The sequence below is a fragment of the Zymoseptoria tritici genome, chromosome 1 (assembly GCF_000219625.1).
Source record: "Zymoseptoria tritici IPO323 chromosome 1, whole genome shotgun sequence".
NCBI lineage: Eukaryota > Fungi > Ascomycota > Dothideomycetes > Mycosphaerellales > Mycosphaerellaceae > Zymoseptoria > Zymoseptoria tritici.
Genome location: NC_018218.1, coordinates 3,948,806 through 3,961,483, shown reverse-complemented (window position 1 = coordinate 3,961,483; position 12,678 = coordinate 3,948,806). Strand labels below are relative to the sequence as shown.

Sequence of the window (12,678 nt, the reverse complement as noted above, 5' to 3'; positions counted from 1 at the left end):
ATGCAGTTCACTTCTCTTTTCGCCATCCCAGCCCTCGCGCTTTTCGCGTCCGCGGCCCCCACCTCCGCCGACAACATGGCCGTTGAGAAGCGCGCCGACAACGCCGGCCTTGCCAGCATGCTCATCGACCTCACCAACCAGGTCAAGGCCCCAGCCGCCGCCATGAAGGCCACCGCGGACTCTGTTCCAGCCGACGCCAGCGAGGAGCAGAAGAACACTGCCGCCCAGTCCGTGGTCGCCAACATCAACGAGATCAACGAGGCCATCAAGGCCACCAACGCCCAGATGTCCACCATGCAGAAGCGCAGCCTCGAGGCTCGCCAGAGCACGACTGGCACCACCCTCGCCGACCTCCCCAAGGATGTCCTCGGCCAGCTCAACGGCAACCCAATCATCTTCGCCAACCTGCTCCTCACCCTCGTCCGCGAGCTCGACCCGGCCGTCACCTCCGTTCTCCGCACTCTCAACTTGAACGCCACCAACGTTGCTCTTCAGCCACTTCTCAAGGTCCAGCTTCCAGCTCTCGTTGTTGGACTCGGCAACCTCGTCAACGGTCTCGTCATCGCTCTGGCTCCTCTCCTCGTTGGTCTTGACGGCATCCTCGCCCCTCTCCTTGCCGGCCTCGGCTTGTAAGAGATCGAAGCGACTCAACAATTGCCAACGGGCATCCTTGGGAGGAACATGATGTGATTCTCGGATCGTGGATGTGAGACATGACCTTCGAGTCAAGATGTCCAAAATAGAGAACAGGGGCTAATGCGAATGCGAATGGTCCCTGGTCATGATTTCATGAATATACAATATACATTTTAACTTGTACATATCTTGCGAATGATACTGTTTATCTTTACTTCATCATACATGCATTTGCGCTTCTCCGTCCATCCTGGCTTACGCCTTTCATGCAACGTTCACATGCGATCATCACAAATCCACTATCCACCCCTAGCAGTCCATCATCGGCGAGTTCGTAGTCAAAACAGCAAGGCGCAAGAGGACCAGCTTTGCTTTGGAATAGGACCACTCAAAGGTAAGACAACAGCTTCACTCAAAAAAGGAAAGGTCAGCATACGTCGCTATTCCAGATGCAGACTCTCAAGCAGCCTTCAGACCAGATCCAACGCGCCTGACAAGGTCACCAAACCGTCATGATCCTGCACGTCACATGGCCGACCGACCTTTGACGCGGCTGTTCCAACCGCCCATCCATCTGCCTGGTCCGGGAGGGACATTACCTGGTGAAGCAAAGGTGGTCGGGAATGCTGGCGAATGAGTACTGGTCGAGCCGAAGCCTGCAGTAGAAGCCGAGCTCGAGCTCGAGCCGCCGTTGCCATTGCCATTGCCAGCTCCCGTGCCAGTCTCCGCCGGAGTCTCAGCAGGAGAAGTCGAGTCACCGCCGTTCGAACCTGAAGAAACACGCCCAGACCACACCTTTGGCCCAGGCATGACATACGGCGCCGGATTGTCCGTCCAGATATTGTATGCAATGCCGGGGTCCTCGGCACTGTACAGGCCTGGAATCTTGACTAGTGGACCAGGAGTACCATTTCCTCCACCCGAGACGCTGAGCTGCGCACACTCCATGTAGAACTGCGCTTTGCCGACATGGGCTTCGTGGATGGCGATGTGTTCCGGCTGGGGAGGGTATGGTCAGCTTTGGTCCGCTACACGACGAGTGTTCTTGAAGTACTCACACGAACGAGATACTCTCCATCAGGCAGGTCCTTGGGAATAGTAAAGGTCATACTCGGTTTCTGCCAGGTTCCCCAATTGGTATCGACATTCGCCGGCCCATTGACACCGCTCTCCCACACTTTGAACCAGTCCCCATCACCCTTGTAGTCATTGACATCACCGGGAGCCTTGGACATGTAAATGAAGCCGGGACTGGGATGTTCGATGAGCTCGTTGTAGGCCAGTTTGAAGCCGACTTTGTCGCCCGCTTTGACGGTGAGGGTCTGCGAGGACATCGTGTGGGCCCCTTTGTTGCAGATGGCGTCGGGCGAGGAGATGACTTCGCTGGTGAAGGAGGGCATGTAGGTGTTGGTGTTTTTGCGGACGTAGGTGTAGTCTTGGCCGATGGGGGTGTCGTTGACGAGGAGCTGGGAGAAGATGTAGTGGGCTTGGATGATTGGGGTGAGGGCGAGAGACCCAAGGAGGAAGAGGGTGTGGGTGGGATGCATGGCTCTTTTTGTAGTGAATGTGAATGAGCTGAATGTAAAGGTGTGGTTTGGTAGAGCAAGTAATGCCTGTTTCTGTGTGCTGTTGAGTAATGTTGAAGAGACCGAGAGGAAATACTTTATATGTTGAGCCGTACACCACTTCCCGTGCCACTTCCCCCGTTGCTCCTCGACATCGTGTAGAGCAGAGCCTCGTCTAGATGAAGATGTGACTTGGCGTGTGATCTATACAAGAAGGCATGATGGCCAAGCACGCCACAACGTAGCAGGAAGATCGTCGCCAAGAGAGAGAGGCACTCAGTCCTGCGGGTGTAGGATGCCTCTACCGCCTCGTCAAGCTCGGAGCCCGTGTCGAGGGGACGTGTATTCCGGTCAATGGAGACTGGCTCTTCCCTGTCCGTGGGGAGACTCTCTTCGAGCATGGGGCAGAACTACCGCTACCATGGCCATCGGCAACACCTGCTATCAATCTGCTAGGCGCTCCCACCTCCTCGAAGTGAGATGATGAACGTCTTGGCGAACATCATACATCGCTTACACCTACCACTCAAGGTAAAACTCAGCTCGGGTCCGAGTCGAGCATTGAGCGCCTAGAGATTCATCCCTTCAGGTAAGCTGGATCGTTTGGCAATTTCGCATCGTCAGAGAAGTTCTCTCACCGGGACGCTGGCAACATCGAGTCTTGCGATGGTGAAGTGCGATGGATACGGTATGCGTGCGATGCAGCGTGCTCTCCTCGTCGTCGTTGTCATCAACCCCGCACTCGTTGGCTCAGCCATTGCCATTGCAGTCCAGTCCAATCCATTGGGAGACAGAGAGAGAGAGAGCCATAAGCATATCGTCGTCTTCTTGGTATTGTCTTCGTTTTCATCATCTTCATCATGTTCATCACAAGACGACGGGAATTCGCAGCCGGAAGACACATCAGGGGCTCTGCGGACTCTGATTGGTGCGTTTTGTCTTTTGGCGCCAACTCCGAAGCGCGCGATGGAACGACGGCCAACGAGATCCGTCTTCGTGTCTGGGGTTGTCTCTCCTTTCCGACCTGTTGATGATCATCCACCTCCTGTTTGATCCATGAGAGCAGAGGGGCCATTCTCGACAAGTCAACGGTAAGTCAAGTCGGCTCGTCTTCCTCTCCTTCACACCTCCCTCGATCATTCTTTCCATCCGGCGTCGTCCAAGCGCGTGCGCTGTCCCTTCCCTTCATTATTCCTGTCGCTCCTTCTCTCCTTCTCCAGCAGAACAATCACACTCTCTTACATCCAATCTCGTATACCGAGTACTGCGCCGGGTGCAGCTCCATCACAATCTCTACTCTAGGTCCTTTCACTCTCTACCCAGACCGATCACTCGACAGCCACTCATTCCTTCGAACGATTCGCCCATCATGTTCACCTGCCACGTTCGCAACCGCTCCCTCATTCCCGTCGCTACGATTCGAGACATGGAAAAGACGGAAGAGGAGCAATATCACATTCAGCAAGAGATGGAAGTGGCAGACGCAGAGGAGCAGGCACACCTCTCTCAATCTCTCCGACACACTCCTCGCCAACGACGCAACCTCGTCATGATCTATCTCCTCTTCCTCGCCGAGGCCATCATGTCCTCCTCTCTCCACATGCAAATCTCCATCCTCCTTCCTTCAGCGTCCACTGGCTGTATCACCAGCAACACCTCTTTTCTGCGCAGCATTTTGCTGTGTGCGTATTATCTGGGCTCCGCGACTGGTCTCGTTTGGGGTCTCACCGCGGACCGCATTGGAAGGAGGAAAGTGGCTTTGTTGGGACTGTTCGGATCATTGATATGTTGTGTTAGCATGGGCTTCGCAACAACTTTTGCTGCGTTTTGCACTTTGAGATTCTTGGCTGGCGTGGTCGGGTCTGCAGGAACAGTGGCCGGGCTTGCTATGCTGGCAGATGTCGTGCATGGGAGTGACAACAGGACAAAGGTCGTTGCAAGACTACCTGTCGTTGCCGTGTGCGGCCAGATTGGTCCATTGATTTCTGGACTGATCGGAGGAATGGTGAATGGAACAGGAGTGCTCGATGAGTACCCTGCACTGGCTGGGCAGGTCACATGCGGAGTGTTGATGCTGAGCATCGCCATTGCTGAGACTCTGCTGCTCGATGAAGTGAGTCGAAACATGATCTACAAGTCCTGAGTCCTCTCTAACAGCCATCAGACACTCCCAGTCCTTGCCACAAAGAAGCAAGTGCTGTCCGAAGACTTCACCGAGTCGGAGAAGGCTACCTTCCTCGGTCGATCCCACTCCAACTCCAGCTCCGAATCCCTCTCCATCTCCATCATCGAAGCCCTTGCGGATGACGCTTCTCTCCCAAAGCCATCCCACATCTCTGTCTCCCAACTCCTGACCGCACCCTCCATCCTCATCCTCCTCGCATCCTTCTCCACACTCTCCCTCCACTCTTCCACCTTTGACATCCTCCTACCTCATATCGGCCACAGTCCCACCCACAACATCGGACTTGGAATTCCTTGCGATTGGCTGCTGCCTCTGATGCTAGTCATCAAGGTCGCAGCAGCCATGAGAGTGATGCGAGCCATCCCACCTCTCGTTGCGAAAGTTGGTCTGCTCCCGATTTACCGCCGCACGACCGTCGTTTTCCCGGTCATATACGTCCTCGTTCCCGCAGTCGCCTTACTTGCTACGTCATGCGACTCTGCTGTTCTGGCCGCTGTTTTCAACGCCCTCGCTACACTCATCAAAACGACCATCGCTCTTGCTGCGCAAGTCTTGGTCCTCCTACTCGCCCTCTCCGCGGCGCCGGACGCTGCATCAACTGGCACTCTCATTGGCGTCATTTCGATATCAGAACTGTTCAAAGCTCTCGCTGTCGGAATTGCCGGCATCAGCTACTACCTTTCAGACGACTACTCCGTGGTCATTATCAACGGAGCGCTGTGGGCGATTCTGGCCAGTCTTGCGGTGATGGGTGCATTGCTGACAAGGAAACTGAGGGAGACGCCGAGAGTGGGTGAGGATCTGCCGGAGGAATGTTTTGTGTGGGAGGGCGTATTTGACGTGGAAGGTGGAGATGAGAACGGGTTCTGATCGGACTGAGGTGCCGTGTTCCTTTCTCACGACTGCCAACGATCATCCGCGATGTACCAGACTTTGTTTCATTGAAGTATACACACCAGACTTCCACACCTCACAACCTCGCCATTTCCCCCTCCCTCCCCAACTCCTCCAAACACGTCTCAAACCTCCGCTTCCAGACATCCACCTTTCCCTCATCCATCACCGACCCATCAATCGACACCGCCGCAAACAAGCCTCCCTCCGCGCCGCCAATGCCTACTAGAAACTCCCCTTCCCTTGCCCTCACACTCGCCGTCATGTCTCGGAAATCCACCACCAAATCCTTCCCTTGTTGCCGCGGGAAGGACTCAACATCGTACATTCCCTTGCCAATGATGGCATCCCGTCTGCCCACCGAACTCACACCACACGTCTGGGTCGTCGAGTTCGGACGCGCGGGGTACGCTCCTTGTACGCTTCCTCCTTCAAAGGCGCGGTTCTCAGTAGGCAAGACGGCGGCGCACCGTTCAAGGGAGTAAAGGTATTGATTCGCCAGCACCAGTCCCGCGCCACGACTCGTCAGGTTCTGCCGTTTCGCCGCGTCACCGATGGGTCTTGCACGTTTTTGGTAGGAGGTTAGTTGGCGATGGGCGAGGCGGGTGAGGAGGCGGAGGCGGGAGGCGAAGGGGAGAGATGAGGGCAGAGAGGGGAGAGAGATGCCGTCGGAGAAGGCAAGCATCATGCTATTTGGGTCGGTGTGGTGGTTGAAAAAAGCGCGCGGGTTGAGGGGAAAGCCGGTTGTGAAGGGTCTGTCCTGAGGGGAGAAAGAAGAGGAGGAGGAGTTTTCGTGGGCCTCCATCATGGTTAGGGCGGCGAGGGCGAAGATTCCAGCGCCGAGGGTTGTGGAAGTGGATCTGCAGAGGGCGGAGAGATGCTTTGCGCTGGGTGTGAAAGACGGAAGTTAGCTGACGAGCTGGAATGAAGGAGGACTGCCTTCGTGAGTACCTTGACGATGGGATGGCGACGTGCAGCGTCGTTGTATTGAGCGGTGGCACGGCACTGTAGTCCAGCACTGCGGCGTACTTTTGCTCGAAACGGATGGCTTGCTTTCTCACACCACCTTCTTGACGGAGAGGGTTCTCGAAGCCTGCAGGTAGAGGTGTCCTTACATGTCGCAGGATTCGAGTGATGGCCCAGAACCAGCGTTGGCGAGCGACGTTGCCTGGGATGGGAGGGTAGAGCGCCTCTTGGGGGAGTGGAAGGCGTTGACGGATCGACTCTGGTTGGATGTATGTTGTGATCTCGTCTTGCAGGTTCGAGGAAGTCTCGTTGAGGCAGTGGACAAAGTCTCGCATCCAGACGTACGCTGTCGTCCATCAGTACGAGTGGTGGCGCCGGTGAACACTGACACTCACAACTCAACCCATCCCAGATCTGGTGACCACCAACGAATTGAAACCTTTGGATCCTTTTGCCGTCCGCATTCTCAGTGGGGAGCACAAAGACCTTCGCCAACGCCACATCCGGGTCAACGACTCGCTTGACGTTTTGACAATGATGGTAAAAGTCCTTCCACTCAATGTTTTCGTAGTGATCTTCCAACCAGACAATCTGCTTCTCATCCTCAATCCGAGCCTGTTGCCAGCTCTCCGGGACGGTGACGGCGAAGTGCAGGCCTTGGGGTGCTAGCGAATCACTTTCATCACGAATCGTCTTGGCTCGAAGCAGGAGATGTTGATTTCGTAGTCGCGTCCAAGCGAGGAGGATTCGTTCTCGAAGATCGGCTTTGGAGAGGGTTGTTGCAAGCTCGGTCTTGATGCAGACGTTCATGTCGGCGCGGCCCTCGTAATGTCTTGAAGTCGTCAATGAATGTTTCGCACTCTTATTCGGCGTGCGAGTTCCTGTCATTACCTCCCGTCGGTGTCGAAGGAAAACTCCACTAGCCCCAGAGGTCGACAAAATGCGCTTCTTCCGTTGATGGTGGTCGGACGCCATGAATATCCTTGAAGATTGCCATATCGTCGAAGCCAGTCTGGAGGATGTGTTGAAACGGACATTGATGGCAAAAAGTTCTTGACGATATGAATAGCAATGGTGGCGAGTCAAGCAAGCTGAAGTCGAGGTCAACTTCACATCAAGCGCTGCGCCGAGGTCGATCGTGGAGTGGAGATCTCAAGGAGGTTCAAAACGAGAATGACAAGAATGACATCGCAAAAGATGGTTGATGCCCGGCAAGTTCCAATACTCCAGGAACGTCGAGGAGAAGGAAATGTATAAGATTATTGTGCAACAGTCGCGGGAATTTTGTCCGACGCGATGGGTATCATGAACGAATATCAATCAAGATGCAAATGCCACATCAAATCATGCTCGTGTCGGCGTTTCAAGGCCACCCCTACAACCCAACCCAGTATGTCCATATCCATATCTATGCCCAATCCTCCGGGGTTCTCCTCCCACTATCGCCACCACTAACATATGACCGATCAACAGCCCAGATCCATTCTCCGCGCTCGGTATCGTTCCGACACGCAAACAGCCACGCCTTCGTCGAGTACACCGCCCAAACCTCCATCCGCACGTTTGGCCGCTGCAGCAGCTTCGCCACCTGAGGTTCCGCGTCAATTCTCGAATTCGTCAAGTTGATGGCATTGACCTCGTCGCCTTCTTTGCTGTACAAGTGAAGATACGGACGGCGAAGCTCGACGTAGGTTCGAACCCAGTGGGATCCAGCAAGGTCGGGACAGAGGAGCCAGCCAGCTTTGAGGACTGTGGGAGACTTGAGGTGCGTCTCGACGGTGGCTGCAAGAGGAACTGGGTCGGATTCTTCGGATGCATCTTTCGATCCGCCATTGGCGAATGCGGCGCCGCGCTCGGGGGATCCAGTATTTGATAGGAGGAGCATCATCTCGCTGGGTGACGGAGACGTCTGCCAAAGACCGAGGACTCTCTTCAGAAGCGCTTGCTGTGGCTCGGTCAATGTCTCGCCTTCTGCACGTTGAGCCTTCGATGGTGGCGACAGTGCGCCCCACGCGAGAACGCCCCTTGCAGACTCGATCTCTGCGATGCGTCTTTGCCTCTTTCGCAAGGTCATGTAGTCTTTGACCAGCGATGTGCTTCGTGGAGCCCAGCTCGTAAGCGTCTCTTCGCCCGAGATGTAGTCGGTCGACGTGTCCATTCGCCACAGGTCGCCTGCTCGTTTGGCAGCGCTGGGCTTCAGCGTTACGGTATAGTTGTTGGCGGTCGAATGGACAACTCTTTGATTGTAGAAGAACTGCCCGAGAAGCGAATTTTGTCTGAACCATGTCCGTGGACGGGTCTGCACTGCCACGTCGAAGTTGAACTTCATAGGGTGAGTCACTCTGGGCGAGTGAACCTGCCACTTGAACGTCAGCTGTACACGGTACTTGTCCAGCGTCGGTCGGTCCAGTAATTGGGAGCTGTGTGCGCTGGAGTCCCATTGACCAGTTACTTTGACATGGACGGTGCCGTCGGCGTTCTTGCGAATCACGGGCGGGGAGACAAGAGACAGGAGAACATCTGGTGTGTTGCTGTCCGTATCAGAGACCTTGCCATCGCTATCCAGCAGTCGAATCTGACCGGCTTGCAGTCGATCGACCCTTTCCCATGGTAGACCATCACCCGAGGAGTGAACCAAGTTCAGGACAACCCGCCGTTGCAGACCTTGATGCAGCTGGTACGCTCCTTGATCCAGAGTGTCATTCTGCACGACTTCAACCGGTTGATAAGTCCCGTCCTCGCTGATCTCAAGGATATGTACGCGAGCAAAGGTATCGTGACGAGCATCCGAGTAGTATTCGTGTTCTCCAATGCGGGAATGAAGTCGTTTGTTCCTCGGCTTGATGTTGGCCGCGACCGACGCATCGCGCATGTCGTCCCAACTAAGGAGCTTGTCGAGATGCATGCTCGTAACTCTCGCGAAGATGCTGACCCTCAAGCTGGCCTCCCGGGGCGCCGAAAGCGGTAGGCTCATGCTGTGGACACTTTCGAAGCGCACTGCGTTCTCGCCAAAACCGCTGACAAGAGAAGTGGTTGTCACACCGCCTTCCTCTGAGATACCAGGGATGAAAAGCTGAGCATGTACGTTGGTACCTTCGCGCTCGGCAAAGCCCACGAGATCGTGCATGACCACATTGAACTTTAGCGTGCTGCTTGGGGCTTCTGCGGAGCTAGGTTCGAGTGACAGATGGACCACTCCAATGATACTGCACGTATATGGCGAGTACACGTCCAGTGTGAAGTCTTGCACTCTGCATTCGAATACCGCGGCCAAGGGAATGTCAGAGTCCCCAACGCGGGTGTACTCAGGCATACAATCTTCTTCGAAAGGGTTGCCGACGTTGAAATGTTGCATGTACTCTGGTCGATCGATGTATTGAACCATTTGCCGCATGGCTTTGACACGTTTGTGCATCTTCTCGATCGACCAGAGATGAATGACTGTGTTCGCAAAGTCGACGACTCTCACGGCCAGGCACGGTTTGGGCGAATCCTCCAGACTTGGATCGTTGCCTTCTTCGGCCGAGACGCCGTTCAATGCGAGGTCGTATGAGGAGCCAAAGGTGTGTCCAGCGTCGACGATTGTAAATTGAAAGACAACGCTACGCTCCATTTGCTGACTGATGACTTGAGCTTCTTTGAGTGTCGATGCATTCTTCAGAACGCCTGCCGCAATCGCGATATACCGATGCTTTCTCCAGTGTTGCAGCACCTGTTTCGCAAAGTACAGTTCACGATCCGTCAACCCCTTGCCGTGACTTTTTCGTCTTGGCTTCGGCGGCTTTCTCAACTCGGCGATCTGCTTCTCAAACACGACCTTCTGCTCCATCAATTGTTTCTGCATCTGCTCCTTCATCTCTTGAAGTGATGTCTCCATCTTGATCTTTTCGTTGCGGAGCTCGTCGATCTCGACTGTGCCCTCTTCAGCATTTTGAAGCTGCTTCTGATATTCCTCCTTCTTATTCTCGAGCTGGTCTTGCATATCATCTCTGGTCTGCTTCAACCGTTCTTCGTCCTCGGAATGTCGTGGAGTTGAGGGAATGGTCAAAGCCGTGTCCAAGCTGAAATTGTCCAGCGTGCCATTACTGAGATATTTCTCTCGCACGGGATGTGATGCGACGGACTCAGTATCAGTGTCTCCGCCATTCATGTCGAACAGCTTGCCTTCTGGCCTTCCCTTTCGTACCGCTCTTACACGCTGTAGATCTTCGAACAGTACATCGAGCTGATCGTCCGTCAGGTCGGACATTTTCTGATCCGGTCCTAATGTCGATGACACGGCCTCGCGGCGTGCGAATGCCCAGTCGCTGTCCCGTCCGCCCATCTTCCACGGTGCTGGTGATAGATTTCCTGGGCTTCCCATATCGGTTTCGACATCTGACATCGCTCGGCTCACGCTGCTGTGTGACCTTTCGTGGTCAAGCGGAGGCGGGCGCGAAGGCGAGTCAAGCTGATCCGCAGTGACTGAATACTTGAGCAAGCTGCCTTGCTCCGCCCGTTCTTCACGTGCCTCTTGTGGATGGTTGAAGCGAAATATGTGAAAGTCGCCCAAGATCACGCGGTACCCCGACCGTAACCTCTTGGGAGCTTCGATGCGGATGCCATTGACCATGATCGCAGCCCCATCCTTCGGAACTACTGTCACCACGCCATCCACGTTCTCGAAAGTACAATGATCGTGCAAAATTTTGGACCCGTTCAGTCGGACATCGACACCTGCATTCCCTGCGCCGCTCGATTCGCCTTCGACGTTGATTTGGTTCGTCTCAACATTACCAACAGTTGTGGTACCAGGCTTGAGATTATAGACGAGACACTCCGCCAGCAGAGGATCGTCGCTGAGGTTGACCAAATGAGGCATCTTCTTCGGTGTCGTCAAGCCAACGAAGCCCTTTTCAATGCTGATACCCAGCTCCTCCAGGGCGGCTTCTCGCTCTTTGTGAATCTTCTCGGTTTTGCTAAGCTTCTGCTCCCATGTCTGGTTCAGATCAGAATATAGCTTTTCGGACTGCGAGAGCTGCTCTGCAATCTCCGCCTTGGAAACCTTTTTGATGGATCCGTCGGCTTGTGTGATGCTGACAATTTGCTTCTCCAAAGGCGTATCGGCGCTGTACTGTTCCTCCGCGATGGTGCCACCAGTGCTGAGTTTCGAGCGAAGTTGCGCCAATTCCTCCTTGAGCTCGCGGATCATCCGAGCGTTTGGATCTTCGTTCACCACGGCGTGATTCTTGATGCGTTTGGCAGAGTCTGCGTATCTCAGAGTCGAGAGCGTTTCCTCAAAGTTGATATCTGCCGGAGAAATTGCGGCTATCATCGCTGTGAGACTATTTCCTCCGAGACTGTCTTTCAGCAACCACGTCAAGACAGAGTCTCGATACGGAACCTGCGATCCCTTTTTGGATTTTGTCGTTGAGCTCATATCCGCCAGCGCGGCAATGACGCGGCCCAGCGTTGACAGAGACCTGTTGATCTCGGCTCCCTCCTTCAATCTAGCTCCCGTGGCACCGGTGCTGTTGGCACGCTCGGAACCCGCCAAGTCAACCAGGCTGATCTTGGCCACCTTTTCAGTATCCATATTCGTCTCCAAATCGTGCCGCTTTTGCGTGAGGGTGAGAGTGAACACAGCGTGCGATCGAGAAGACGTCTCGTTCATGTTCGTCGCCGCTACGGTTCGTGCCTTGTTTCCTTCATCCATGAGATGGTCGATCTCGGTGAAGCTGCGAACCACGAGCTTGGCCAAATCTTCGACATACGGCCCTGTAGCAGGGTGCTCCCGAACTTTCAAGTTGCCTTTGGTGCTCGGGTTGAGCAGATCGCGTACACGTTCGTTGTAGATCTCCAGATATGACACCTCGACCGTCACAGCCATGTTCTTGTCCCCGTTCTGTACAGTCTCGATCCGCTCGAACATATTTCTGCAAATCCGCGGAATGACACCCTCCTCTTCACCATACCCCATCATACTGTAACTCTTGCCAGAACCCGTTTGCCCATACGCGAAAATGCAATTATTGTATCCCTGAAACGCATTGTCCAATAGAGGCCGCCCGAGATCTGTGAAGAGGTTCTCTTGGTCCGCGAAGTTGTCATCTTGTCGGTTGAAGGACCAGTACGATTTGTCGAATGCGAACGTCTTGCTACCTTCGAGAGCAGCTTTGGCCGATTTGTTTTTGGCGTCGGCCGAAGGAGGGGTGAGCACGGTCTGCGCGCCTTTCATAGACACGATACATTTTGCCTGGCGATCCTTCTCGCGACTGTTGAACGGACGTACGCGTACGACAACTTTTATGTTGCCGCCGCCGGCTCCTGCTGTGGCCATGGTTGTGGAGGATGTGTGTTGTTATTCGACCATGCGTACTTTGGGGCCGCCCGAGAGGCGGACAATAGTGGTGGTTGTGGTTCTTCCAGGGTGCGGATCATAAAAGGAGTTGT

General features: G+C 54.6%; 5 protein-coding genes across 5 annotated transcripts; 2 read left to right on the top strand and 3 right to left on the bottom strand.

Moving 5' to 3' along the window:
* MYCGRDRAFT_89734 (uncharacterized protein) lies at window positions 1-633 on the top strand (the record flags this gene model as incomplete). The annotated part of the gene is made up of 1 exon (XM_003857128.1): window positions 1-633. The coding sequence occupies one exon, from the start codon at window positions 1-3 to the stop codon at window positions 631-633; it is 633 nt and encodes a 210-aa protein (XP_003857176.1).
* A 528-nt stretch (window positions 634-1,161) lies between these two features.
* Window positions 1,162-2,183, bottom strand: MYCGRDRAFT_33254 (endo-1,4-beta-glucanase glycosyl hydrolase family 61; the record flags this gene model as incomplete). Its single annotated transcript, XM_003856444.1, has 2 exons — window positions 1,162-1,635; window positions 1,695-2,183. 2 exons carry the CDS (start codon window positions 2,181-2,183, stop codon window positions 1,162-1,164), a joined length of 963 nt encoding a protein of 320 aa, XP_003856492.1.
* A 1,189-nt stretch (window positions 2,184-3,372) lies between these two features.
* On the top strand, window positions 3,373-5,150 carry MYCGRDRAFT_102685 (uncharacterized protein; the record flags this gene model as incomplete). The annotated part of the gene is made up of 2 exons (XM_003857129.1): window positions 3,373-4,314; window positions 4,366-5,150. Coding segments are annotated over 2 exons (1,527 nt in total), but the record flags the coding sequence as incomplete, so codon positions are not given.
* Window positions 5,151-5,969: 819 nt separating this feature from the next.
* MYCGRDRAFT_33249 (uncharacterized protein) lies at window positions 5,970-7,283 on the bottom strand (the record flags this gene model as incomplete). The annotated part of the gene is made up of 4 exons (XM_003856443.1): window positions 5,970-6,592; window positions 6,642-6,660; window positions 6,772-7,078; window positions 7,138-7,283. The coding sequence occupies 4 exons, from the start codon at window positions 7,281-7,283 to the stop codon at window positions 5,970-5,972; spliced, it is 1,095 nt and encodes a 364-aa protein (XP_003856491.1).
* A 371-nt stretch (window positions 7,284-7,654) lies between these two features.
* On the bottom strand, window positions 7,655-12,565 carry MYCGRDRAFT_33699 (uncharacterized protein; the record flags this gene model as incomplete). The annotated part of the gene is made up of 1 exon (XM_003856442.1): window positions 7,655-12,565. One exon carries the CDS (start codon window positions 12,563-12,565, stop codon window positions 7,655-7,657), a length of 4,911 nt encoding a protein of 1,636 aa, XP_003856490.1.
* Between the last annotated feature and the right edge of the window lie 113 nt (window positions 12,566-12,678).